This window comes from Strix uralensis, chromosome 4 (assembly GCF_047716275.1).
Source record: "Strix uralensis isolate ZFMK-TIS-50842 chromosome 4, bStrUra1, whole genome shotgun sequence".
Lineage (NCBI taxonomy): Eukaryota > Metazoa > Chordata > Aves > Strigiformes > Strigidae > Strix > Strix uralensis.
In genome coordinates this window covers 122,052,245-122,079,059 of record NC_133975.1, presented here as the reverse complement: position 1 = coordinate 122,079,059, position 26,815 = coordinate 122,052,245, and the positions used below count along the sequence as shown (strand labels likewise).

General features: G+C 38.6%; 1 protein-coding gene across 5 annotated transcripts in view; it reads left to right on the top strand.

The window, feature by feature from the left end:
• Window positions 1-1,460: 1,460 nt before the first annotated feature.
• Window positions 1,461-26,815, top strand: part of PPP1R13B (protein phosphatase 1 regulatory subunit 13B) — a 70,047-nt gene continuing 44,692 nt past the window's right edge. For 2 of the 5 annotated variants that reach the window (XM_074868896.1, XM_074868895.1), the window contains exon 1: window positions 15,386-15,541. In XM_074868896.1, coding sequence (XP_074724997.1) covers window positions 15,416-15,541 — 126 coding nt within the window. In that variant the 5' untranslated portion in view covers window positions 15,386-15,415. Of the gene's footprint in view, window positions 1,749-15,385; window positions 15,542-26,815 lie in introns of those variants that run through there. The other 3 variants (XM_074868899.1, XM_074868898.1, XM_074868897.1) reach the window with 2 other exon arrangements.

Genomic DNA, 26,815 nt, shown 5'->3' with positions numbered 1-26,815 from the left:
TTGAAAGAAGTAGCTTTGACCAGTATCACAAAGCTGACACCAGAGCCTGCAAATACACTGACAATGATATGCAATGAAATCTTAGGCATGTATATATTAATTTACACAATTACCTGTTACAGAATCTTGCATTAATGGGTTACATTTAACATGTAAATTGGTATTTGAGATTAATATGCTATTATCACTTACCCTCAAAGATTTACACTAACAGTATCTAAGCTCCTCTCCAAAACTTGCAAAGTTACCATTTTTTTTACTCCTAGCTGAGATCAGTCATTCTACAAATAAAGTAACGAAGTAACGAAGACTGGAACCCAGCTATTTCCAGACACAGTTGAAGCACTGGGTAGGTCCATGTATTTTGTAGATTAGGATTTAAGACTCACAGCAATATGAAATTTGTCTACATTGCATGTGTTGCAGCAGTAACATATGGCGATGTTTTGACTTATAGTTGAGCTTGACTTCTTCCAAGCTGTTAACTTTCATCTTGCTGTTGTAGCTCTACAGAATGAGACACCAGAACACGAAGAAACCAAACCTTCCTTTCAAACACCAGACCGAATCTCATAGACTCTGGCATCAGGGTCCTGGCAGAAAGACCTTCTCTCCTAATACTATGCAGAGTTTTGTGTATCAGACAGATTTCACAAGTAACGCGCAGGTGAAGGGACGGTAAAACGAGGGTGACGCCAGACATGATGTTATTCTTGCCCCAAAACCAGCGCTGCACCGAGGCGTGTTTCGGGAGACCACGCCAAGCTGTGGGAAGGGCCCTCCCCTGCGCACCGCCGGCCTCACCTCCCGGGCCGGGGCTTCCCGCGGGAGACCAACAACCCCCGTGTCACCTCCCGGCCCCCACCCGCCAGGTCCCCGCACGCCCGGCGGGTCGCCCCTCGCTCCTCCGCGCCCCAGCGCGCAGCTACAGCGGCCGCGCTCCCGCGCAGCGGCGGAACCGGGCCGAGCCGGGCCGAGCCGCCTCTGCCCGCCCTGCGTTCCGGGGGCAGAAAGCGCCCGGGGCCGCTGTCGTTTCCTCCGCGCCGGGGCCCGAGGGCAAGCGGCCCGGGGCAGCCTGCCCAGAGGCCACAGCGCCCGCCGGGGGCCCAGCCCGGCCCAGGGCAGCGCAACACTGGGAGGACGAGGAGAAGGAAAACGGGCGCGGAGCGGGGCCGTGGAAAGAACCGGCGGGACGGGACCCACGCGAACCACGGAGCTGGGGAGAGGGGAGCGGGGGGCGAGGCGGCCGCGGCCCCGCACCGCGGTCCCGCACCGCGGTCACGTGCAGCGCCGAGGCGCGCCCCCGCGCAGCCCCGCCTCCCTCCCCGTGCGGACCGTGCGCGCGCCCCGCACCGCCCCCGGCTCTTCCCGCCTCGGCCAATGAGGCGGCGGCGGTGGTTAACCCCTGGCTGGGCGGCGCGGCGCGGGCGGAGCGGAGCAGGAAGCGCCGAGGGAAGGAGGCCGGGAAGGCTGGGCGGGCTGGGAGGCCGCCGCCGCGCTGAGGAGGAGGAGAAGGAAGAGGAGGAGGAGGGGGACGGCTGGGAGCTCGGCCGCCGCTGCCGTCGCCTCTTCCTTCCGCCCGCTGTGGGGAGCGAGGCGCGCGGGAGGCACCTGTCACAGACGCCAGGGCGAGCGCGGTGTCCTCCCCGGTGAGAGGCGGCGGCGGCGGCGGCGGCAGGAGAGGCCCGGCACGGCGCGGCGGCAGCCTCGGCGGAGCTGGCTGGGGGACGGCTGCGGAGATGATGCCGGTGAGTGGAAAGGGGTTGAGTTCGCGGCGTCGCCTTCCCGGCCCGGCGCCGCTCTGCCGGGCGGTGGGACGCCTTGCCTTTTCCTGCGGGGCTGACGGCGGCGGATGGAGTGCGCGGCGCCGCCGTCATCCCCGCCCGTGCCCCTGCCAGCCGGGGCAGAGGGCGACGGTGCTTGCGGAGACGCCGTCGGGCTCCGCGCCGGGGGTGGGGCTGCCGGTCCCCACCGTCCCTGTCTTCCCGGGGGGCACACGGTCTCCTGCCGCTGCCCTCCTCAGCGCGGGGCTGCCGTCCCCCTCCGGCCGTGACAGGTCGAGGGCCGCGTCCCGCCGTGCTCTGCCCTCGCCTCCGCCTGACGGGGCTCCTTCCCCGGCCCCCGGCGCCCTCTCGCGCCCGCGGCAGTTTCGGCGGGGGGCAGCGGGCAGCGCGGGTTTCACCGCCGTCCGGGTATCGGCCGGCGAGGCCCGGTGTGGTGCGTGGGGGGGGTTTTCTGTGGTTGCGTGAGTGGGTGTGCGGGGTGTGTGTGTGTTTGTTTGTTTGGGTTTTTCCCTGCCAAGCGCGGATTTTTCGTCGCCCGGGTGTGGGGAAGGGTTAAGCAGTCCCGGGGCAGGCGGCTCCGGCCCTCCGGCCGGTTGTGGGGCAAGTGCAGGCGGCAGCTTCATTCCGGCCTCGCCACCTCTGAGGGGAAGGCGGTCTGGTCTCCCTCCTCGGTTTCTGCCACCTCTTTTGTGCAACCGTCGCTTATTTATCGAAGATAAAACCTTTCATTTCCCTGCAAACAACCTTGATTGTCTTCTGTGACAGAATCTCTCTCCGTTTCCTTCCCCGCTCTTTCCCTCCCCCTTTCTCTGGGGGCTGATGCAGTGGTCAGAAGAGAGTTGTTCTTGATGACTGTTCGTTTTATGACAGGATCCTCCGAGACTGAGTAATAAACAATTACATTCTTTTTGTTCATGTCTTTTAAACTCTATTTGATCTCAAATGTGGGTTTATGAGATGCTCCATATAGGGGAGTATCTCCCATGTTTTCTCTAATTCCTGTAGAAATGAGCTTTTTATTTACGGATCCTTTGCAGTGTTTGCAACCGAAGCGCTGCAGCAGAATGCTTCTTGGAGAGAATATTAAAGACATCTTTTACAAAATTTTATTGCTCTAACTTTGTTTCATGACTGACAGGAGGAAATAAATAGATCAAACTAGATGTAAAATTTCAGAATGAAGAGTACAGGTAGCGTTTAAAAACCAGGTATTGTAACAAGCTTTTTAACATGATGTGCTCTTTAACTTCCAACTGCTAGGTACCAAAATGTTCTGTTGATACTGTATAAGAATTTCACTGTACTAGGCATACTAGAAACCAGCAACAGAGTTCACTGAGTTACAGACTTACTCCATAAACATACGGATGTTAGCTTGTAAAAACAAAACCAAGGTGACTGTCCGCTTTTTCAGCTTCCGTCGCAACATAGGTTATGCTTTACATTCATGAAATTCTTATTGAAAACCCAGTATGCCAATGACAGGCTAAGTCAGAACAAATGTATTTACTTCCCATTACTAACCCACATGTGGGTTTCAGGCTAATGTCATAACTTCCGTAGTGCAGTGATTGACTTTTTATAAAAATGGGGTTTTTACCTATTTGAATGTTTCTGCCAGTGTGTTACCTTCATGCTTGTTTAAATGTAGCAGTTGTTTGTGCTTATTGGAAGGTGTTCCAAAATTCAGAGTTTTTATTACGTTTTTGAAACACACTTCAAAGCATTTTTAATACTGATGGCTGAATTTTAATCAAAAGAAATTATCTTGCTACAGTGGTAGTAATGCTGCAGCTTAGAGTTTACTGAGTCTGAATCCTAAATTAATAAATATTTTACTTTTCTGAAGAGCTTTTAGATGCTGTTATGGACAGTCTAACATAAGGTACTCAGAAATACATATATTTAAATGGACACTGTGACAGTGCCTTTAGTCTGCTGGTTTCTCATTCCAGCTATTTTATTTCTGGACTGTAAGGATGAAAAAAAAGACCCCATTTACTGGAATAATCAACATATAATATCAAAAAAATGTGAACATATGGTTGTCGAACAGGACCAAATGTTTTGGGTTTTTTACTTGTGATTTTGTATTCCGAAAAGGGAAAAGCTAGTGATCTAACTTGTTATGTGATGGAATTCCTTGAATTCATATTCATAGAAGCTTTTTTCCTCCCTGATCCTGTTTTGTTTTGTTTTTATAATTAACAAAATATATAATGGCGAGAGGAGACACTTTAATACTACTAGACTTGAACTGTTCTAACAAGTGGGTATCACTACAGTTTTGTGTCAACAAATTAGAAAGTTTGATAACATTTCATTTTAGTTTCTTATGACTTGTATTTATTGGACTTGATGTAATTGAAGCCATTTTTGGATTGGTCATTTTTTTACATTCTGTACAACCATTTTTAAGAATGAAGTTATATCTGAAGCATAGAAAATGGAATGATCTGTCTTCCTCTTTTCCTGTGTTTTGCCAGTGGTGTTCCCCCCCCCAGGGAACAGGGTTACTTTGGAGAGGTTTTTATCCATTACCATTTCTTTTGTGATCTCCCTCTCTGTTCTTCAGCATCCTTTCCATAAAAGTTTATATTGCTTATTCTACTTTGTTTTTGAAAAATATAGAAATAACTATATTCTTGGTCCTGAACACAGTTGGGCTTTTGGAAGTAATAATGATGTGGACTGCACTTTTCTCACCCATTGTTTTTTGCTTTGCTGACAAGGCACATCCATCATAAACTCTTCATTGCCTTCAGGACATAAGGGCTATGTGTATGATGAGCTTATGATGCTACACTGAATATCACCTCTACTAAGGAATTTATAAGTATGCCTTGAATATAGTGATGGTTTTTTTCAGTGAAAAAAAGGGTTAGTGTTTATTGCATTCTTAGCATAAAACATGCAAAGCCAGAACTATGTGATAACCTTTCAAACATGAAATATTTTGGGTTAAAACAGTCACAGTTATATTTTTTTGCAAAAATACTGTGGATGTAGCTCCTCTTTCAGCCACATAATCCACCTGTTTGGAGGAGCCTAATTATCTTTTTTTTTTTCTCCGTTTTTTAAAAATTTTGTCCTGCCCCAGTAGGGTTTTTTTGGTGAGACTTCAGATTTTGTTTCTGGAAGAGTCTTGGAAATTTTTCCTCATAGAATGCAATTAATGCTTTTTCTTCTTGGATGGTTCCAAAATTGTCTCTGCTGACAAATATTAGCCATATTCCTCAGACAGCAGAGTGCAGACAAGAAAAGCCACTTATGAGGAGCACTGTTTTCCTACTTAAGAAGAGAAACAGTGGAAGAAGGAACTGCTACAGTTGAGAAGTATATAACACTTCCTATTTTTTACCTAAATTTTGAGTATCATTCTTTTACAGCATATGTGAGGTAACAGATCATGCCAAAGGCGTAGTGCTATGCAGAGTCTGTACACCATCAGTAAAGTGGTAAGAGAGGTGATGGTGGATGCTGTGTAAGAAATTGTGATGGACTGAATCTCTTAGGAGAAGTAGGTAGTATTGCATATTCTCCTAGCACATATTGGTGCAGAGCTTTTCTGGTTTTGCCTTTAACTTGATTGGGAGAAATTAATATAATTGAGGTTGCAGCCAGCATTCACATTTTTGAGCACATCTAGGAGGAACCTTGCGGGACTTTGTGCGAGTCTTAGAGTCAAAGACTTGTTGGATGCATCTGTTTTTATGTGTAGGATCTGGTCATTGTGCTTGTTGTTTTAATAGAAGTGAGAGTGAAAAGTTTGGAGAGTGTTTATTGATTTTATTTTTTTTTTTTTTTTTGTCTAGTTAATTTTGTATTTTGTGTGATGCTGCAATTCTTCTCCAAAGATGACCATGACTGATGCATATTTTATGTTAGACTAGACAATACACAAGTGGATCTCGAGTATTACAGTGTGCATTAATTGCTACATGTGTTCCTGACCTATTGAAGACAGATAACGTGATTGATAAAACACAAAGCAAAGATAGGTATCTGCAGTAGTTATTTTTGAATTAAGCTATCTGCCAGGTGAATTAAGGAAAAGAGTTTTTTTGTTGGGTTTACCTTTCCTAAAAAGTCCAAAGTGGGCACTGCTTATTCCTAATTTAAAACCAAAAGATTTTCAAATCAGTGTACACTGTTCTCTTCCCTTAAGTCTAAAGGAAGACGTGTCACTTTAATACACTTAAATCAATGTTAGGAATTTTCAGTGATGTTGAGATAAAATATATTGCAGTTAACTCAGAGCTGTATGGTTATCAGCAATACTGATGTCATCCTTGTTTGCTGAATAAATCTGAACTGACTGTAGAGAATAATTTGCAAGTTTATCAGCCATTATTAATGGAGTTATTTATTGCAACAAAGCTTAAAGGCCATTTTGTGGTTTTTTGGATCATGTCACTATTTTTTAGGATGACAGAATATGGCCTATTCTGTGGTAAAAATAAGTTCTTCAGCTTCACCATGTCAACAAAAAGTACTATTCATAGGCTACTCTGATAACAGAATATTTAAATATATTTAATAGATACATGTGGATTTTAATGAAACGTATAAGAAAATTTTGAGGGAAAGGATATTAGTTTCTCTTCATATATTAATATAGATGAGATTGTTGCCCGTTGCAGACTTAAGAGAGAATAGGTATTTGACAACAAAATTCCATTCCACCTGATGGAGTTATGTTAGGCTAACAAATTCAAGTCTGATGTGAAATATATTGTAAAAAAAAAAAGTATTATTTTATTTATATTAAGATCGCATACAGCTGTGGAACAGCCCCCATTATGCAAAGAGTTGTCCACGCATAAAGATAGTGCCTTTTTTGAAGTATTTGTAGTCTAATGCTTGGTATTAAAGTGAAAGCTCACATTTGTTATCTTTTTAAACATTCAGGGGTTTTTAGATCTAATTATTTTGTCCTTATGAGCTGGACACATCTTCAAACCTCTATTCTCAACAATTATTTTTTATTTTTGAAGAAGCAAATTATTGGCTAATTGGGGGGTGGGGGTAGGGTGCCTTGCTCCCTTTCCACCATGACTCACTGTTTGAATTTACAAGTCTTATGTGTTTGTCTAAATTAAAAGCTTAGTATTACCATACATTAATTACTAGCACAGGATAGCTCAAAATACTTCAACTCTAACTGAATATGCTAGCCTGGGATATAGGAGATTCATTCCTGGGCTTGTGTTAGACCCCAAGAAAGTGAGATAATTTTTTTTATTAAATTGGAAAATGATATTATTGGGTGATTTCAAATGTCTTTAAAATATTTCTTCACTTATGAACAGCTTTTCTGCCAGTCTTGAATCCTTTGTCTCACTGATTCTTAAATTATAAGACTTTGAAGTAAATAAATATTGCAAAATAGTAATTTTAACACTTCAGGTTGGTACATTTTTCTGGTAGTTTGGAAATCTGCCATTAGAATCAATTAAACTTAGAAGCATGTAATAATCTCTAATGTATTAGGCAATATATCCATAGAATGTACTCAGTGTTTTGAGCTTCTGAAAGCATTTTTTTTATGACAATAATAGAATTATATTGTGCAATAATAGATACCATCCTTCAGAAGTAGATTTGTGCATCAAAAGCAACAATGCTACCAGGAGGACAAAGCATAAATTCTATAATAACTCTAAGGGCAAGCAAGAATATGAACTGCTTAGTGGAGAATTGTTTTGAACATCAATTTTCAGTCACTTTACCTATATTTTAGGTCACTTCATTTTCTTAAATCTTACTTAGAAACAAGTACGTGTAATCTTGCTTTATTGTAGAGTGCAGGTTTATCACTGTGGTGCAGTAGGATGTTGGAGCAACTGAATTCCTTTCAGGGCTGAGGTTTCACAATAGAGATGAGCTGGGTTAACCATTTCCTGTGGCCGGTGGAAGAGGCTGTTTCCTCTTCCTTGCTGCTCATTCCCACCATTTGCTTTGAATGGAATGTGCTGCTTGTCTCTGTAAACGGATCCAGGTCACTAAAAATGTAAAAAATAGTTGTATCCAAAGAATGCTGAAAAAGATCTATGTACACACACATTTATTTATATATAGGTGTATTTTGCCAGGCTAGTGCATTGTATCAGCTTACATTGTGACTATTGCATTGTCCGTGTTGGTACAGGAGGAAGCAGACTGCTTGGCTGAGACTGGTAACAGAGAAGGGAATAGGGAAGTGGAATCTTTCCCTTTCAGTATTTTTGTTTATTCAGTTTAGTTCACTGTGGAGCTGTACCCCAGGCGACGTATTTTGAATTTTGTTCTCTGGCTGTTCAGCAGGTGACTAGGCCAGTGAAATGAAACTAAAGATCTCTGCAGTGCAGTAACATCGCTACTTCAGCGATAAGTTACGGTTTCACTGGTTTTCACATCTTTATTGGGTATCCAGTAACACTTTACATTTTTCCTGAAACAGGAGAAAGTAAGGAATACTGTTTTTTTGGTAAAACATGAGGTCTTTGAGGAAATACTGAGAAACAAATATGAAGTTGTGACCAAAAAAAAAGGAAAACCAATAAAACTTAGGTGGCAGTTGCTAGTCTGCTGTCATTTTTCCCCCCCCACTTTGCAGTATTGCATTCCTTCTGATTTCTGCCCATTATTTCCTTATCCTCTTAAGATTCACAGTGTAGTTTAGCCTAGTTCTTCAGTAGTGGAAGTACAATTAAGATTTTTTAGTTTCCAATTCATTGCTTTGCTTAGCAGCAGAGTTCTATTTATGTGAGGAGACTATAGCTATAAAATTATTTTATTTAAGGAATTCTAACTTCAGCAGGAAGCAGTCTAATCTGAATTTGCGTATGTTGCAAACACTGTGTTTATGTATCCCTATGTCTAAATTTGACAAAAGGATTTCAGCTTTCACATGACTAAACTATTGTTTATAAATTGAGAATGGGGGAAACTGAGGCTTCAGTTTTGTGTAGGTGAGATTGATATAACTGCAGGGGCTGCTGTAGTCCTGTCTCCCTCTCTTGTATTGGCTCTGGTATTTATTTGATTCTGTGCTGAGCTGTTTCAGTATGCGAACTCAGCAGGAAGTTGTTTGCTTTTTTTTTTTGCCCTTTTTTTTTTTTTTTTTTTTCCCCTCCAGGATACTTTTCTGCCAGCTGAGCACACTGAAACCAACTCGGTGCAGGGTCAGATAAGCACTGGAACCAGCACAAGAAAGGGCAGAAATGCGTAGATTGCAGGAAGAATGTAATCAGTTTTATCAGTTTAGGTTGTTCAGATTTTTCAGCCTGAAACAACTCCATGGTGGTGAACAAATACAGTGAGATATACCCAGATGACTTCAGTATGTAATCCATGTCCCAAGTGGCAAAGAAGAGTAACATCCCTGCTCTCTGAAATCAAAACAAGAAAACAGTGCAGTGCTCAAGGTCTCTGCTGGGCTAATCTAGGAGAATTTCCCCAGTCCCAAATCCCATGGGTTGACCCCATGCACATAAGCACAGTGCATTCCTTGACTAGCATCTGAATTAATTCTGTGTTCTGCTCTCCTGGGAGCCAATTTTTAATGCTTCAAGACCAGCAAACCTCACTCTTCGAAAAACCAGAATGTATCTGTCCAGACCTACTAAAGTGAATAGCTGAGAATTGTTGAGAGTTACAGTATTAAATGAAAAAAGCAGTAGACAGGGCTGCATTGTTAATATGTGGAGAAAAGTTTGCCTGCATTGCTCTCTGATGTTTAAAGGGAAAGAAATACATTGGTTTGAGACGAGCAAAGTTTACCATAGCCATTAAGTACAGGCTTAAGTGCATATAAATATTTTTTTTTAATTTCTCATAGAAGCTAGGTTAAGTCTTAGTTTAGAGTAACAGGTACAGTTTAAGTTGTGGAGACGTACATTGAATGCATGTTTGCATGAGAAAATCCTTTTCTAATCCTGTTTCCTAATGCAATTTGTCTAATTTATGATTCAAGACAGTGCTGCACCTGTTGGCATTCGTACTCCTGTTCTGAAGGTGATACTTTCAACATACTTCTGCTACTTTCAGCATAGTTCAACCTCTTTTTTTATATCTCCTCCTCCCATGCTTACTACTACAGGCTTCAGAAAGTGTATCTGGCTATCTTGTAAAATCTTAACCAGTGTGTTGGTCAAAACCTGACCCAAATCTATCCCATCTAGCCAAAGATAGGGGTTTTCAAATTACTTAAATTCAGAACATGGTCATAATGTGTCTTTAATAAATCTCAATCACTTCCTTGGAAAAGATATAGAATAAGGAGAGGATATTTTTACATCGTTATGATATAATTGATGTCTGTAAAATGGTTGGCAGGCTGTTAGCATTTTGTAGAGAACAGGATGTGATAGCCAGAGCGTACTGTGTGATGATGTGGGCAGCATAGGAAACTAGTATCTCTAAGTTTAAACAGTTCAACTAGTGGTTACTTGCCTGAAACTCTTAAGTTACATACTGACAGCTTAGCTAACTTATTATTTGGGCATCTGAGAAAGTACTAGCATCTATGATCCGACAGCCATTTCTTACAAATCCTGTAAGATAATTTAAGATAACATGGGTGTGTTAGATACTTAGCTTAGTCAAATATATGCTTAGAAATAGTCAAACAGGGTTCTTAGTGTTTGAAGTTGCTATTCTGATACATCAACAGGGAGGTGGTTAGATTGTCCTGCTGTGTATTTAAAAACAGCAAGTTCTTGCAATTGAAATTTTGGATAATTCTGCAGGCTAACAAATGGGTTAATTACTATTCAGGCTCCGAACAATTGGATTGCATGTACACTTTGGGAGATCACTGAATTCTTGAAAGTGTCTTATAAAAATAAACTATGAAACTTATCTCTGTATGCAGCTTCATCTCTGCGTGCAGCTCTGAATGTCTCAGCATGCCTGATGCTTAATTTCCTTACGTACTGCTTTATTGTCCCAGATTATCTAAATTTCAGAAGATTTTAGCTGCAAGTCTCTGAATCATGTAGTTCTAATAGTGGAAAAAAGATTTGTAATGGTTGACCTCCTTTACCTTTTAAATCATGTCAGTATCAATGCAATTATTTTAAAACCGTATCACATGGATTGGTGTCTATTCTAGCCCATGTCAGTTGGAAATCTTTTCAGTTCTTTTTCTGAACAGCTTCTTGGTGTATTAACAGTGCAGTGCATTTACCATTTTATTGTCATTTATCACCACTTCAGCAAAAGCTTGTTGGATATGGGAATATGCTATAAAAATCCAAGCTTTACATTGAAACAAATCTGTTTCAAGTCTCCTACTTGCAATCTTCCCCCCTGCCAAATTCCTGACTGCACCTTTTTTTTTTTTTTTTTGCCAGAGGGTGGAGAGCTGTAGTATTTGTTTTTTGTAGCACTGATAGGAGGTAAGATGGTGAAGGAGGTTTAAATCAGTTTAAACTCTGAATTATAAACTGCTCTGTTTACCCTAGTGTGATTTTGAATTCAACTCACACTAGAATAATTTAATTTATGTATCAACTACTGTGCTTTTGCTTATTTTTAGCTAAACATAAAGAACTTTCAAATTTGATTCACTTGCACATTTACCAACCTTTAAACTACTTTGATGTCCTTCTTATAGTGGATTTTTTTGTATTTATGGTACAAAATTATAGTCTGAAGAAACACTTTAAGGGACATAAAAGACATGATAAATCAGAGGATTTACTATACAGTGTTTCTGATATGGTATTTTTGTGTTTCTGGGTGTTTTATAAATTCAGCCTAACAAATCTTTGTGATCTGAGTCTTCAGCACATTACTGGATTAGCCCCATTTACTGCTGCTCCCTTCCCCCCGTCATCTGAAGCTACCAAAAATGCTCAGTTTGGTCTCTGAGTTCTGAAGAACTGAGAAGGCTTGGCACAAAATTACAAGAAAGCTTGTTCTGGAGTGTGCATGTACTTGCCTGTAGCTTTTCAGAAGCAGGAAAAAGCTTTTGGTCAGCTTTTTCTTACTGTCTCACAGATGATATAGAGATTTTTCAAGCAGTGACGTCTCGACAGCCTCTTTTCTTCCAGTGCTCAGGGATGAGAGCGTTCTGATTGTGTCTGAATTTCTTCATAAACCTTTTGTCTTCCTTTCCCCACCTGAAGTGGTGACCAGTCATTCAGTCATCCTTCTTAAGTACTGCAGTTTTCTTGTGAGAAAAGATGTCTTCAAATATGTGAAAGAACGCAAAAATGTGGATGTTGTTGTGTAGCTGTGTATGTTTTTGATTATTAGCATCTGTAGTCATACTGGAATAAACAGTCTGATATGCTGGGGACTTAGGGATGCTACTGTGTTTCTAACATCATTTGGACAGCAGTTCGTAAAATCCCTTCTGTACATCCCAGCCCCGCCCCCCACCCCCCTGCAAAAGAGCATGCTAAACACAATTTCTGTTTTGAATGTGTGTATTTGACATGTTTAAATCAAAATCTTTTTCACTTTTATTTTCTTTATCCTTTGATTGGAAAAAGGAAACACGGTCACCATGAATCATACTCTACGTAGGTTACTGAGCGTACAGTTGTTACAGTTTAATGGAGCATCACTTTTTTACCTCAATAAAATAGATTTAAGAAAACTTAGTTGTCAGTGGACCATTAAGGTGGAAGTGATAAGTAAACCTAGGTATCTGTCTCATTAAGTATTACTAATTTACAGTGACCTGTGAAAAATTTGATGGGTGGTTTTTTGTTTTTACTTTTCCCAGTATGATCCATGGATTTTTGATTGATCCTACTGGAGAAACTGAAAGAGAATGTACAGAAAGCAAACAAGCTGGTTTTTTGTACTCCATTCGGTGTGCAAATTATAACAAGTTAATTTTCATCCGGAAGTAATCTTAAGGTGTCCATTTAAATTAATTTTCCACGAATGTGGAAAAGCTTATCTTAGAGGGCCTCTTTGCAATGGTGCACATTTGTACTTCAGCATGTTCAAAATAAATAAATTATACATTTGCATGTTAGTCATTTACAACATAACATACAGCAGGAGGAAAGAAGTGAAAATAGTGACAGGGCAAGATAGGGTGGCAAAGTGGAACAAAAGTTATTAAAACAAATAAGCCTTAATTTAAAGTTAGTGATATCCTGCATGCGGTGTTGTATTTTATTCCTTCTGAACTCTTGCTTTTCTTTATACTTGTCCATTACTTCTCTGTGTATTCTTAGTTGCTCACATCCACCTATTTTAATCTGTAGCTTTATGTTAAGTAATTTTTCCATTTTGTGTAGATACTTGATGTAAAGTTATGTACATTTTAGGGAATTACACTTTCATTTTTACTTCACATTCTTTTTCCTACATCATTCCGTGTGGTTTTCAGAGGTCATGAGCGTCTTTATGTTAAAATGCTTTAGTAGAATCGTAGACTGCATTTACTTTCCTACTGAGTTATTTACATAGTCTGCAGATCTATAGGTTTGCTGAATGTGAGCTTTGTCACACAGGGCAAGCCCTCTTTGATCTTAAATGTTTTTTACATTTAATATAGGATCATAACTTATGTCTATGAAATACTGCATGTACCTTACCTCTTTCATTTAGAACATTCAAAACCTCTTTATGTTTTTGGGAGGAAAATCCCCTTGTTTCTTTAATTTAGGATTTTGAGGCTGGTAATATATTAAGCAACCAGAGGTTGTGGTATCCTTATCTCTTTATGTATATCCTAGATTTATATTTACCCACCTAACAGTAACAGTTATAAATCAGGCAGCCAAATAACTGCACTGAATCAGATACTCAATATGGAGACAATACATCTATGGACTATATGCGAGAAAGTAAGGGGCTACACTGTGCTTGTATTGGTTTTATTATTTATCTGATTTAACAAACTACACACAGGTGTTTTCAGTTATTTCAGAAGGGAGGATGACAGGATAAAAGGGAAGTTCAGTGACATATATGTTTATTCTAGTTCATATTCTTCTCTTGAAAGGACCCAATTATCCAGTAGGGATGGCACGCTTTAGTTTTGGACCCTCCTGCATACTCCTGGTCTGAATGTGTATGTCATGCCTTTCTATTGCGAGTAAGGCTTTTATAAGTTTTAGGGGTTTGTTTAGAAGAATTCAGCCAGTAGCCATAGTTCAAAGAGTGGCACAAGATGTGTTAATATAAGCCCAGCTTTTCCTATCAAATATTTATTCATGTGATACAGTTTGTTTTTCTGGCAGATAAAGATACAATCTGGTTTTGGAGAACAACCAGATTAGATTTTTTCCATCCTTTCAAAAGCAAAACAACCCTTCCCTTTTAAGAAATATCCTCCAGTTTCTCATTTATTTAAAATGTTCTCAGTTGCTAATAGGTTAATCTTTTTAAATTGCAGCATTTTATGAGCCTGAAATGATTCTACCAATTATATTTTCCATAAACCTCTCAATGTGATACATGCTTGCTGAGGAGGAAGGAATACTGCATGGGATCAGAATGTTTTTGTTGCTGACAAAATGCATTAAGGGAGGACAGTACTATTTCTGAATGTTGAAGCAGGCTTAATACGGTATCTTAGTAGCTCTTCCTTCTCTGCTGCTGCTTTTAGGGAAGGGTAATGTAACAATTCTGCAGCTTGTAAATTAAGTTGAGAACCCCCTACTTTTCCCTTCCTGCAGTTAACATGTAAGGTGCTACACAGAAAATGTAGCTCATAGCTCTATTTTAAGAAAGATGGGTTCTGTTGATCTTTCATAGTATGGTTTGGATTTTTTTTTTGTTTGTTTTTCTTTTTTCTTTCTTTTTACCTGTACCTTTGGTCACTTGCTCACTCTTTCTCTCCATTTTCTCTATTAAGGGAATGGATCAGGCTGGAGGATATAGGCTTTGCTCCTGCAAGCGTAGAGTAAGAGCTAAATGCACTGTTGGTGCCATCTCTCTGTTCCCCACTCTGGATCCTGTATCATGTTGACAGGAATGATGATAAACATTAGCTGTCCCTTGACATGAAGAGGCAATCAGAAACATAGTTTACCGTTTTATATTCTCTGCTGCTTGAATTACATCCAGCAAGAAGACAGACTTTGCCAAGAATGGAGTAGTGCCTCAACTATAGTATTTTTAGGCATAAATACATGGTGGATTTGTTGTTGCTGGTTTTTTTGTTTTTAAGCTGGTTTGTCTTTTTCAAACATCTTCTTGATTTAAGAAAATATGTCATGGAAATGTCTTTTGATAGTTGTTAGGATCATTTGCTCTTGAAACTTCTGCTCATGTCACTGCCCCCTTCAACAGGAAAATCACTTCTGTCTCTTTTGAGACAGTCAGAGCCTTATCTGTAAATTTATTTAAGATGGATACTTACTGTTTGTCATTATTATAGTAGCAAACAAAGATTGCTATTGCACAATGAAAGGGTAGCAGAACTCCCTTACTGCAACCTTGCCTAATTAGGTGAAACTTGATCTAGCCTATCTTGTTCCTGTCAGAACTGTGGCCTGTCTTGTTTCTTTAGAACATCTTATCACTGCCCGTCATTACTGCTTGAATTCATATGCCAGTAGACCAAAAATACTCCATTTAAGTAGTTTTTTCACTGTAGTTGTTGCACAGAAACTGTTCTTAGGTTTTAGCTCTACACAATATTTTTATATTCACTGCTATCTACAACTGTCCACATGAAGAATATTTTAAGGATGGTTCTTCAGAATATTATAAAAACATCAAAAGAGAAATCTTGGCTACCAGAAAAGGCTGGACTTAACTCTAAAAACTGGACAAGGGACAGAATTATAAAAAAGAAGGTGGGATTACATTGCTTTTTGTTTATTTGCTGTAAAATTAAGCATTTTGGGATTTCTTTTTGTAAAACCAAACGGTGTATCCTTATGATGGGTTAGAGTGCGCGTGTACGGGATTTTCACTTGAAGATCAGAGATTATTGCCTTATATGGGTTTCTTCTGTATACAAATGTCTGAAATTTTTAATTTTACTTTGCATAAGTAATTTGATTTTTAAAATTATTATTTGTTGTTGGTTTTGATTTGGCCAAGGTGGAGATCTGAGAGTAAAACAGAACAGCTTTTAATTTTAAAATCTGCCATTTAAAAACTAAAGAAATGCACTGGAAAGAGTTATTTTCTATTATGTGCAATTTCCTCTCAGATGGAAGGAAAACCCTGCAGACTGCCTGTTGAATCCCAAAGGATGTATTCACTTTTTACTTTCTATATTTTTGCCAAGCCAGATAACATTACATCTAAGATTGAAGCAATGCACTAAACAATCAGTACTTTGTTAATACTTTCCGCTCAGTGGGAGAAAGCTGTGGCAGTCCCGTCTTCTTTCACTCTATTGAAAATGAAAGAGTAGTTCTGATTCCAGTTGCAACATTACATACGGATGTGTGTCCAGTAGATTTCATAAAAGTTGTTCCTTGTTTGTAAAATGAAAAGGTGATGTTCAGTGCTGCAAATCACCTTTATTAATTGACAAAAAGCACAATGTCTTTAGTAAAAATATTATGTTAATTGGTTGTTTTTGTTTTGTGGGTTTGCCTTTTTGTTGTTTTTTGTGTTTTGTTGAGAAGTTGTAAATGAAAAGACACAAATGTCTGTGTTTGTATTCTGTACTTTTTTGATGAGGTTATTTTCAGTGCAGTAGGTAGGTCAGGCTTTTCTGGAATTCAGTGGATGTTGGATGACTTTGCTGTAGCTGTTGACAAGGTCGAACACAAGACTGTAGAAACATCAGCACCTCCCTTTCCTTAGCCTTGGCCAAAATATTTTTAATAATTTGAGAACACTCAGTTCTGTGATACAGATTTTGTGGGACATTTTTGTTGCATGTGGATTCTGCAGATTAAGTTGTCTTTCAGGAAAATTAACACAAAACCTCATGCTTAACCCTGCTCTTCAGCTTTGCCTTGTGTTATCAGAATGAGCTTTCTTTCAAAGTAAATTACAGTATTGCTAATCCCAATACGCAAAAACCTTGAGCAGGACTTCTCCCCATATCCCCCACTCAAAAGAAGTGAAATACTCAATTTTTTTGTTATCTGTCATCTGGTTTTTGAGGTTTTTTGGGAGTATCCTGTTTTGTAAGGTTTGGGGTTTTAGAGGGTTTTGTGTGTGTATGGTGTGTGGTTTTTTGGGTTTGGTGGTTTGTTTGGGGTTTTTTAAGCCTTTACTTTTGGTGAATGTGACTTATTTTTTTTCTATGACTGGAAAGCTGAGATTGTTATGTAATAAAATGGTCTCTGAAGCTGAGTCATCTTAGATTCATTTAGTTTTGTTTTTAATTTACTGTTAGTTCACCTGAGTTTACTGCAAATTTTGCAGCACTACAGTTGCATTGTTCTTCAGCAACATGTCTTCTGTAATGATTTGGAAAGTAAAATATTTAATAGTATTTTTTAACATTCATATCTCATCAGCTGTTGAAATGAAATGGGCAGTTAATGTTTTAGGACTGTTGTTTCAAGCTTGTCATGCATTTGATGTATGACATGCTGGTTACCTTGACAGATATTTAGACCTCTGAACGTTAGCACAAAGCTCTGTTTGTGATCTTGTATGATCAGATGTGGTTGTAATGCCACAGTGATTCCTCCCTTCTTTTCCTTGGGGGCTATGGGGCCTCATCTGACCCTTGTCTGGAGTTCCCCACTTAACTTTGAACCATTTGGCTTGGAGGGCCCTGGGTTGAAAATGTGAATAATAGCAGAAATGTGGACATCATGTTTATATTTTATCAAAATAGAGCTGTCAGACTTTATGGACAAAAGGACTTCAGGAAAGATGACTGCACCAATGTAGCTATTATTTTGATCTGGAATCTTTCTGTCCCCTGAACTTTTGACTTTTCCCATGTATTACGAGTGTTCCATGCATTTGGAAATGCAGTGTCTGCTTCAGTTTTCTAAAAAGAGTTTCTCAAGAATCTATTGTTTAAGGAATTATCATATTAATAGGGTTAAACAGCTACTAAAATATTTAGTTATAGCAGGGGTATTTGCTAGTTTCTTAAATAGATTAGCAATTTCTTTTCCTTCTTTCATTAAATAATAACACCAAATTGATGTGCCTGCTGATTTTTATTGTTTTTCAAGGTGCTTTACATAAATCTCATTGAATTTAGGCAGGCAGTACTAGATGAAGTTTGTCATCCTAAGATTCACTGAAAAAATATTCTAAAAGATAAAAAAGGGTATCCTTAATGAAGCCAGCAAGTGTCAGAAGACTGACTTCTTCAGAGCTGCTTGAAGATCAGTCTTCTGTTCTTGATAGACAGCAAAGACTCATTTGCAATAGTCCTATAACAAATCAGAATACTAATTTGCAAGGTGAGAATGCTTAACTGTTAGGTACTGAGTTGTCATGAACCTTGTAAGGAGGTTAGGAAATCCGGCATCGACTGATTAGAGCAGAGAGTCTTTCAAGAAGAGTCTCCAACTTCCACCTTTTAATAATAGTTGTGTATATCATCAAAGATAATGTGTATGGCTGACAGTCTTTTAAACAGTGTAACAAAACAAAATTTCAAAGCTTATTCTGGAAAGGATAAAAATCTCTTAATTTGTAATGTCTGTTGTCTAATGGAGAAACATGTTCCGCAAGAACTTGTCGGTGTACCTAGAATTATCCCTGCGTTCTAAACTCTCTTACATGGTAACTAGTGTCTTGACAGCCCTTTGGTAGAAATATTTGCATCAAGGAGCAACAACAGGATCTCTTGCTGTTTCTCCAGATGTAGCAATTTAGGAATCAAGCCAACAGATATTACGATGCAGGGATGTTGAACTCATTCTGTAGCAAGTGCCAAATTACATTTTCCACTAGAAAACATCACAAGAGGCATGTTTTACAGATTTCTCTAACTTCAGGCTGTGTTGCTTTAGCTAATGATGTTAAATATTGCACTTGGACAGATTTCCATTTAAATTAATAGTTTTATTTGTAATGCAACCTCTTTTATTCTTTTAACTTGTCCCTTCTCAGCTATACCCATTTTCCCTTCTGTAGCCACAAGTTTACCTCCCATCTTTTAAATTAATTTATCCAAATCTCAGCTCCTGCTTGCTTTTAACAGAACCATCTGAATCTAAAGGAAGGCATTCCAATGTTGTGACAAACAACAAACAGCTTCTATAAAGATAATGTCTGGAGAGCTGGCAGTGGTTTAGTACCATGGATTGACTGTGACTTCTAATATAACAAAGTGTAGTATAAAATCTGATAGAGGGTTATAACGTCTAAATGATTGTGTTGCTCTTCAGTCTTAGGCAGATGCTAGAAACTTAATGTTTGTTAGGACAGTTACTTTTTTGGCCCTACTCACATCTTGCTTCTCACAGCCTGTAGAACACCCATGCAAGTCTGTGGGTTGCTTGTGTTTACACAAGTGAACTTTTAGTTACTATTGTTTTCATTAGGTATTGTGTTCCTAGATTTCTGGAAGTCTTTCAATTAACTACTACAATACCTTTCATTTAATAATCTGTGGATCTGTGTTGCTCAATAGATATGTTGAACGTATTTAAATATGTGATGATAGTTGCAGTTTCCTTCCTGTAGCAAAAATACTGGCTTATTTCTCTGCCCTACAAAAAGCCTGCCGCTGAAAGAGTAAGAGGCTACAAATTCCAGATCCACAATTAATGCTGTAGCTTTTTTTCTTCCAGTAGCAAAGAGCAAGAAAGTGTCATATGTATCCCTTCAGTAAATAAATATCAAGTAAGTGTAGGTTTTTGAAATAGTTTGAATCCTGTTGAACACCTGCTGTAAATGAAAGCTCATTTACTGAGAGGGCAAAGGCAACAGTCCTGAAAGTCTTGAGAGGAAATGTTTGTGGTTTTTGTCTTTTCTTTGAGCCACTGCATACATGTAGGCCTTATAAAAATGTAGGGAAATCTTGTTTAAGAATTTCTTTTAATGCTGTGCTTCCACATTTCTTTAAGAGGAGGGTGGTTTTTTTTTTTATTAAAGTGATTCCTCTGCTCTAGCAAGAGAAGTCATTTTATACCCCGTCACTAAGTCTGTTAGTACAACTATTGTCTGACAAGACTGTTTGGTTTTTTTTTTCTCCTGGTTATGTTTTCTGTAGCCAAGTTGTCTTGTGCAGAGCCTAATGAAGGTGGATCTCAAGATGGATCAATTTTTCTTTCAGTGATTGCAAAATGACAAATTAATGTGACTAGTCTACGAGTTTATGCAAAAAATGCTTTTGTGAGATTAGTATAAAGTACATTTAAGCAACATCAAATTTTCAGATTTGATCAAAATCACAAATGTTATCCAAGAATAATATTATCCTGTTTGTATTTTTGAGTAACCTTATAAATGCTTATCAATAGTGAAATTTATGGTTTTAATGTTTGTTTGTAGCCCACAGCTGAATGCTATATATTTTTAGTGTCTGAGACTTGCTCTCAATTTTGTGAATTCTTTTGCAGACCATATGGAGGCAGTTGGCTTCAAATTTGAAAGTGTAGTAGGAAACATGCTATTGGTTTCACAAGTCTGCATTTTAGCAGAAAACTTTACTCATTTTTGTATTCTTTGCAAACTGAAGTCTGTTGGTTGCACTATATTTGTGAATTGTACTAATACAGTCAAAAGGCATCATTGGGCTTTAAATTTTGGCCTGGACTCAAAGTTTGTACAGCTTGGATGTGGGGAGGATGTAAGGAAATGTGTTCAGAAATACGGAAATTGAACGCAGTTATTTCTCACCCGGTATATGGGGAAGGGGAAAAGACAGTAAAGGAAAGAAATCTTCTGATGAAAAACACAGTAATCAGTAATAAATTTGCTGTATGTCTTGATGCTCTTTAAGACTTGTAAACATACTGCAAGAAATTCTTCAACAGATCTATTTTTAAAATTAACAGCTTCATTGTGAAGGTAAATAATTATTGAAACAAGGCATGCTGGTGACTAACTTGTTTACTAGCTGGATTTTAAATGTTTTTTTACTACAGAGAAATGAAATGGTTTAATCTTATTACTGTTTTTCTGGGGTTTACACATAGTAATCAACATCAGAGATTTATTTGGGATGATCTGAAATCTCAACAGAATAAAGAAATACTCATGACTTGAGTCAAGAACGTATCTTTAGATGGCTTTAATTAAAACAGTTTTGTGGCTATAATTTCATAGTCTGGTTTCTTTTAAAATGTAATTGCTTAAAGCTTCACCTAATTAAGTCTAAAAATCTTAAAACGGTTAGTGTTCATACTGCAAATAAAGTTAAAATTCTGCTTTAGTGCTTGAAATACACAACTAGAATTTCTACAGCTGTAGCTGATGTAATATTTATGTCATGGCATGAATCCAGGCAAGCAAACTTACATGAGATCATTGATAATTTGTAACCTTTTTCTCTGACCATTCTACATGCAGAATTGTGCATATTAGTATGTGTCATCACCAAAGGGATGATTTTTCACCTCTTCACATTTTGCTTGCATCTCATTCTGTAACTCTTCTGGTAACTGAAAACATCGTTCTTAATCAAAGTTCATATTTGATTGATGGGGCTTTGACATTTCAGTAAGATACCGTTTTGGACATTTCAGTTAAAACTCTATTTTAGTAGCATCTTAAATATAACAAGCTCCTGGGACTCCCAAGTCAGCAAAATCAAGGATGAAAGTTGTTAAAACTTCTTGGGAGATGTCAAGCTCTCTACTGTGAAGAAGTCTTTTCTTTGCTGATTGTTCTGGACTTGAAGTTGTGGGCACCACTAAGTGCTCTGAAATGGCAAAGCACAAGATCATGAATGGATATGTTTTGGAACTCTTTATTAGGAGAAGATGCATGGTGAGAAGATAATGCCTTCCAGTTCCCGTGAAACAGAGGAACGAAGTTGGCATTTCTATCAGAAATGTGTTTTGTACTTTTAAGTTCATTGTGTGTCATCCTTCTAATAATTAACATTTCATATATTTGAAACGTCTGATCACTCTTCTGCTGGAAGACTCTTTTTGGTTTTTGTGGTTTCTTACCTTTACACAATGAAAATTCTAGGCTGGTTTAAAAAAAGGCGGCAGGGCAAAATCTAGTAAGACTAAACATCAGTGTGTGAATTTAGCCATATTAAATACCCAGTATAGTCTTAACTCACAATCATATGCTTGATAATTCTTAAATTGGCAGAAGTTATAAACACAAAAAGATCTATTATCCACTGTATCTTTAATATCAGTTAGGTATTCCTATATCTAGATTTGGGTAATGAGAGCAATGGATATCACAAAGGGAAAAAATCATGGTTTTCATTTTCTTGTGATGTGTTTTTTTCTTAACCTTTTGTTCACTGCTTGAATGATCTTGCTTCTAATCTTTCATGGATGTGATTTTTCTAAACTACTTTGTTGTTATGGACATAAAATAGGTTATATGCAGGAAAAGTAACGATCATCTGATCAATTTTTGCCAGGAACCCTGGTTTTGAGTGGAAACATGGTGTTTAATTAAAAACCAGTTATAGGTAAAGTAAAAAGCCAGCTGAGTAATTTCCCACCTTCATCCCCAGAACTCACTATTTTTCTTTCTCTAGTTGAATATAATACTATAAGAAAATAATCTCGAACTTGTTTTAAATACTAGTGTTTCAGCATGTCCTGAAATACTGCTTGCCTGATTCCTTTCTGATAGCTTAAATAATTCAATTCTCTGCAAGTAGGGTGTCAGGAGATATGTGCTTATATGGACTGTGTTACTGTATTTACAATATTTATTGTATCAGCTGTCCGAGTTAGTAAAATAACTTGGTCATAAGGCAATGGAGGTGTAGGTGTACAATTTATTTCTTCTCAAGCCCAAGTGTTTCAGGTCTTAGTAGCATAAGATAATAGTTAAGTAAGATATATTTCTTGTCTCCACAAAAATTACTGTTAAAGAGTATCTAATTAAATGTATACCAGTTCTTTTTAATTCAGGATATTAGCTGAAGGTCAAAAAAGTTTTATTTTTTCAGTAAAGTTGTAGAAGAATGGTGAGGAAAAGACTTCATTTCAGCTGTTGGAAGTTTTAGCTTTCTAGGCTACTTCTTAACCAAGAAACAAGGTGCTACATTGGCTGCCATCTAATGTTTTTATGGCGGTGGTCTAGTTTTATTTCAATTATAAGTAATTGCATTGTAGTGGGGGAATGCAGCTGAAGTTGCAAAACTCAAGTAGGGAAGTCAAGGTGGTTTCTAGCACAGCCTGAACAAGCTCATATAGAAGGAAGGACATCAGACTCATTTGAAAGATTGTTTCTGTATAGTAGCATGTAAGGCATTTAGTTGTGGCCTTGTGGGATCTCTGTTGTGGTAGACAAGTTATGAATGCACCTCTGTTACACAGCTCTTGGAATTTTGGTTTGGGATGAAGTAAGAGATGAACTGGACAGTCAGAGAAGTCTAAGTAGACAATATTTATCAGCCTGATTGGCAACACTTTTCAGCATATTGACAGCTTACTTGTGTCTGATATGTTTTGTATCCAGAACAGCAAAGGAGGGTCTTCAAGGAAAATAAGGTGCATATAAGGCATGATCAACACAGAAGAAAGCATAAAAACACCTGTTTAGCGCATGGAGTGTAGAAACTGGTGTAAATTATGAGTTTGTCATCGATTTCTTGATACGGAGTGAAAAATGATAGAGAAGAAGATTCCACATCACAATGGGGAAGTGAAGACCAATGAATTGTGCTTATCAGGACTGATACAGAAAGGCAACATGGTCAAAGCCATAGGAATGAAGAATTATTTTTGCTGTGATAGGCATCATGAGTAAAAAAGGCACACCAGTGAAAAGTTGGGAAACTGATAGGCAAGTTTCCAAACTCTGAGAGCATTAGCTGGACCAGCTGGTAGGAGGAAACCTATCTGTGCCTTACATATTATACAGGAAAACTAGCGATAGATCCGAGACACGAGAGTGAGAAAATGATTGGTGTCAAAGATGCCTGTGTTACAGATCACAGTGGTAGGTACCCGTGTGTTATGATGACTATGAAATCTAGGGCATCATTGGAGAAACATGACTAAGGACTGTGTTACAGCCATATGGAACTTGAATTGATAGCTAGGCTTTCACAAAGAGGTGATTGAAGATTGTCAACATGTCAGCTTCCTTACCCTTCTAGACCTGATTTCTTGCTAAATGTTTCTTTGTATTTTGTCGCTGTGAAATACCTCTGATTCTTATTCCATCCCCATCACAAATAGGGACAGCAATGACACTGACTTGAAAATCTAATTAATATTGCAATATATTCATAATGTTCGATATTTTGAGTCTTCTTGTGTATGTTTCAGGACATTTGCTTCACAGCAGAGTTTCAGTTCCTTTGGTATTACTCAGACAACCTTTTAAAAATAAACCCTTACTTAACCAAGTTTGCTTGAGGAGTAGTATGACAATAGTTGGCTACAGCACCTTGCCTCCTCATTAGTGAGATACCTTTCCCTGGGCTGTCTAGTACCAGCTTTGGAGGAGACAGTACTGGTGCAGTCAGAGCTGAGAGAAGAAAGTGGTGTGCTTGAGGTACAGCAAATTTTGGCCTGGTCTTGGAAAGGGGACTGTGAGTTTATATAGTGGTTGAGATCTGAATTTATGGAGAACTGAGATGTGTGGGAAAACTCACACCTCCAAGGCTTTTCTTTCTTTTTCAGCCTGTCTGCAGATGCAGGCGGATAATCTTGAATACATGAAACAAGTTTTCTGGGCCAGTGTTATCTTTACAGCAATAAAAAATCAAAACTTTGAAACCATGTAAAACCACATCATGTTAAGCCGTTCTATTTATCCTTTCATAACAAGGTAACAGGTCTTTCAGACAAATGGTAAAGAGTCAGAATGTGTCATATCATAAAGGGTCTCTTCTTGGCATTCTCATAACATTTGTGAAGCTTGGGTTTTATTTTAAAATTACTATCAAGTGTTATGGGGAAACTGTATTTAGAATACTGGCATTAATAATTCTCTGTCAAACTGGTGTTGTTCAATTCAATTTACTTAATTTACTTACATATTCCTTAAATTTAACTGCATATAAAAAAAAAAAAAAAAAAAAGGAAAGTGTTTTCTGTCACCCCTGTGGCTAGGAGAAGAAGTAGTGGGTTTAAATAGTGGCAAGGAAGGTTTTGACTAGACTTTAAGAAACTTCTTGCAACAGGAATCCTGGATTTCTGGGGTGGATGGTTCAGGGAAGTGCTGGAATTTCCATCATGAAAGGCTTTTCAGAACAGGTTAAACAAGCGTCTCTGCAGAATAATGTAGGTATACTTGAGCCTGCCTGAGGCCAAGAGACTGCATTAGATGACCTCTTAAGGTTTCTTCTAAGCCTATTGTTTATATTCATATATGACTCTTTCTTCTTAAATATGAGGTCAAATTCCACTACACGATTCCAAATCAGATATTTATTCTGTAAAAGATTCCACAGTTACTGAATATTGAGACTAGGTCTGAATCTTCTACAGGGGAAAAAGAATGTTGTGGGGCATTTAGAGTAGGTGGTTACATGCACTTTCATTATTATCTGTGGCTGCATCCTATAGCTTCCTCCTAGCTTCTACTATAGCTTTTACTATAGCTTCCTTCAATGCTGTTGTTGGAGAAACTCAGGAGTGTATTCTAGTATATTTACAGCCCTGGATGACTGCTTCTTGTGTTGAAGTGTAGTTACTTGAAGACTTCAGGATACAGTGTACAAACTTGGCAGGCTGAGGGAAACATGGACTTAAATAGCCTGGAGGACTGATGAGGAGACTGAGAGCTTGAAGCCTGGGCTTTCTTGGAATTTGTATTGTGTCTACTTCTAAAGTAGATAGACTGCTCTGGCTCAGTATCTAGCTGTAGTTAATGCAGATTTCCAGTCTGGTACATGTATATGTCCCACAGATAAAAGTTTTATAAACGTTTTAAAAATTGCCTATGCAAATTGAAGCACAACTCCATTTATGAGGTTTGATCTTTGTGGTTCAGTACGTGATGACACATTTTATTTACTGAAAAGATCTGAAAGGACTTTCTTTGCAGACAGAATTACTAATTCTGTCACATTCTTTAGGGACATCTATTATTATGGTATCATTGTCTTTTAAATGTCACGTTATCTCTGTTCCATCCCCATGAGTTTGCAGAACAGTATTGTGACTACAGATGGGAAATTAAGGTGCAGAGAGAATGGTTAAAAGTATCTGTTTAATTTTAAGCAGGAGCTTAGGGTCAGGTATCTTTCAGAGGATTTAGTGTAACATAGGAATACTTGTCTTTGAATACAACCTTTATTGGTCCTCAACCAGTCTCACTCAGGAAAAAATTAATCACTTTAGCATCATTGTTTTAGGACTTTGTTTCTTGGTGGAATGTTTTTTATGTTTTCCTTCTTACAAGCCTCTCAGCTGTTAACTATATGCTTCCAGGTTTTGCAGTAAATTACATGAGGGCCTACAGAACAAATCCATTGAGAATACTGTATGAGGCGGAGACCCTTAATAGGGGGAATGTAGCAAATCATATCATATAACATATTGACCAAGGGGGTGAGGTGGGTTAGGTTAATGTGCACATTTTTCAAGTTTTCAAGTGTTTAACTCTGCAGCAAGTTACACCTGCTAACATGAAAAGGGATGGAAGTATCTCTGGAGATATATATATATATATATATTTGTGCAGATATTTATTTAAGCTGAAGGATGGAATTTTAACAGAAGTTTACATTGACCCAGATTAGTAGTAGCTCTTAGTGTTAGGCTTTTTCCTTTTATAGATTTCATCCCACTCTTTCTTCTTTCTGTTTTCACTGATGTCAAGTCATCTTGAAGGTCGTTAAGGGGGAAGGGGAAGAAAAGATATTTTGTTTTGTGGCTGCTTTCCAACTGGAATAGCTGAGAGCAGTTACCAAACGGAAAGTAGTCTTTTGATGTTGTAACTTAAGAGTGAAGAGAGCAGGCTTAGTATGGCTGTGGGAAGGCTGCGTGTACAGTCTGATCAACATAGCAAGCTCGGGGGTGGGGCTAAAATAGTACAGAAAGAACAGACTTTTCAGAGGTTTTATACTCTAGCACGTATACTAA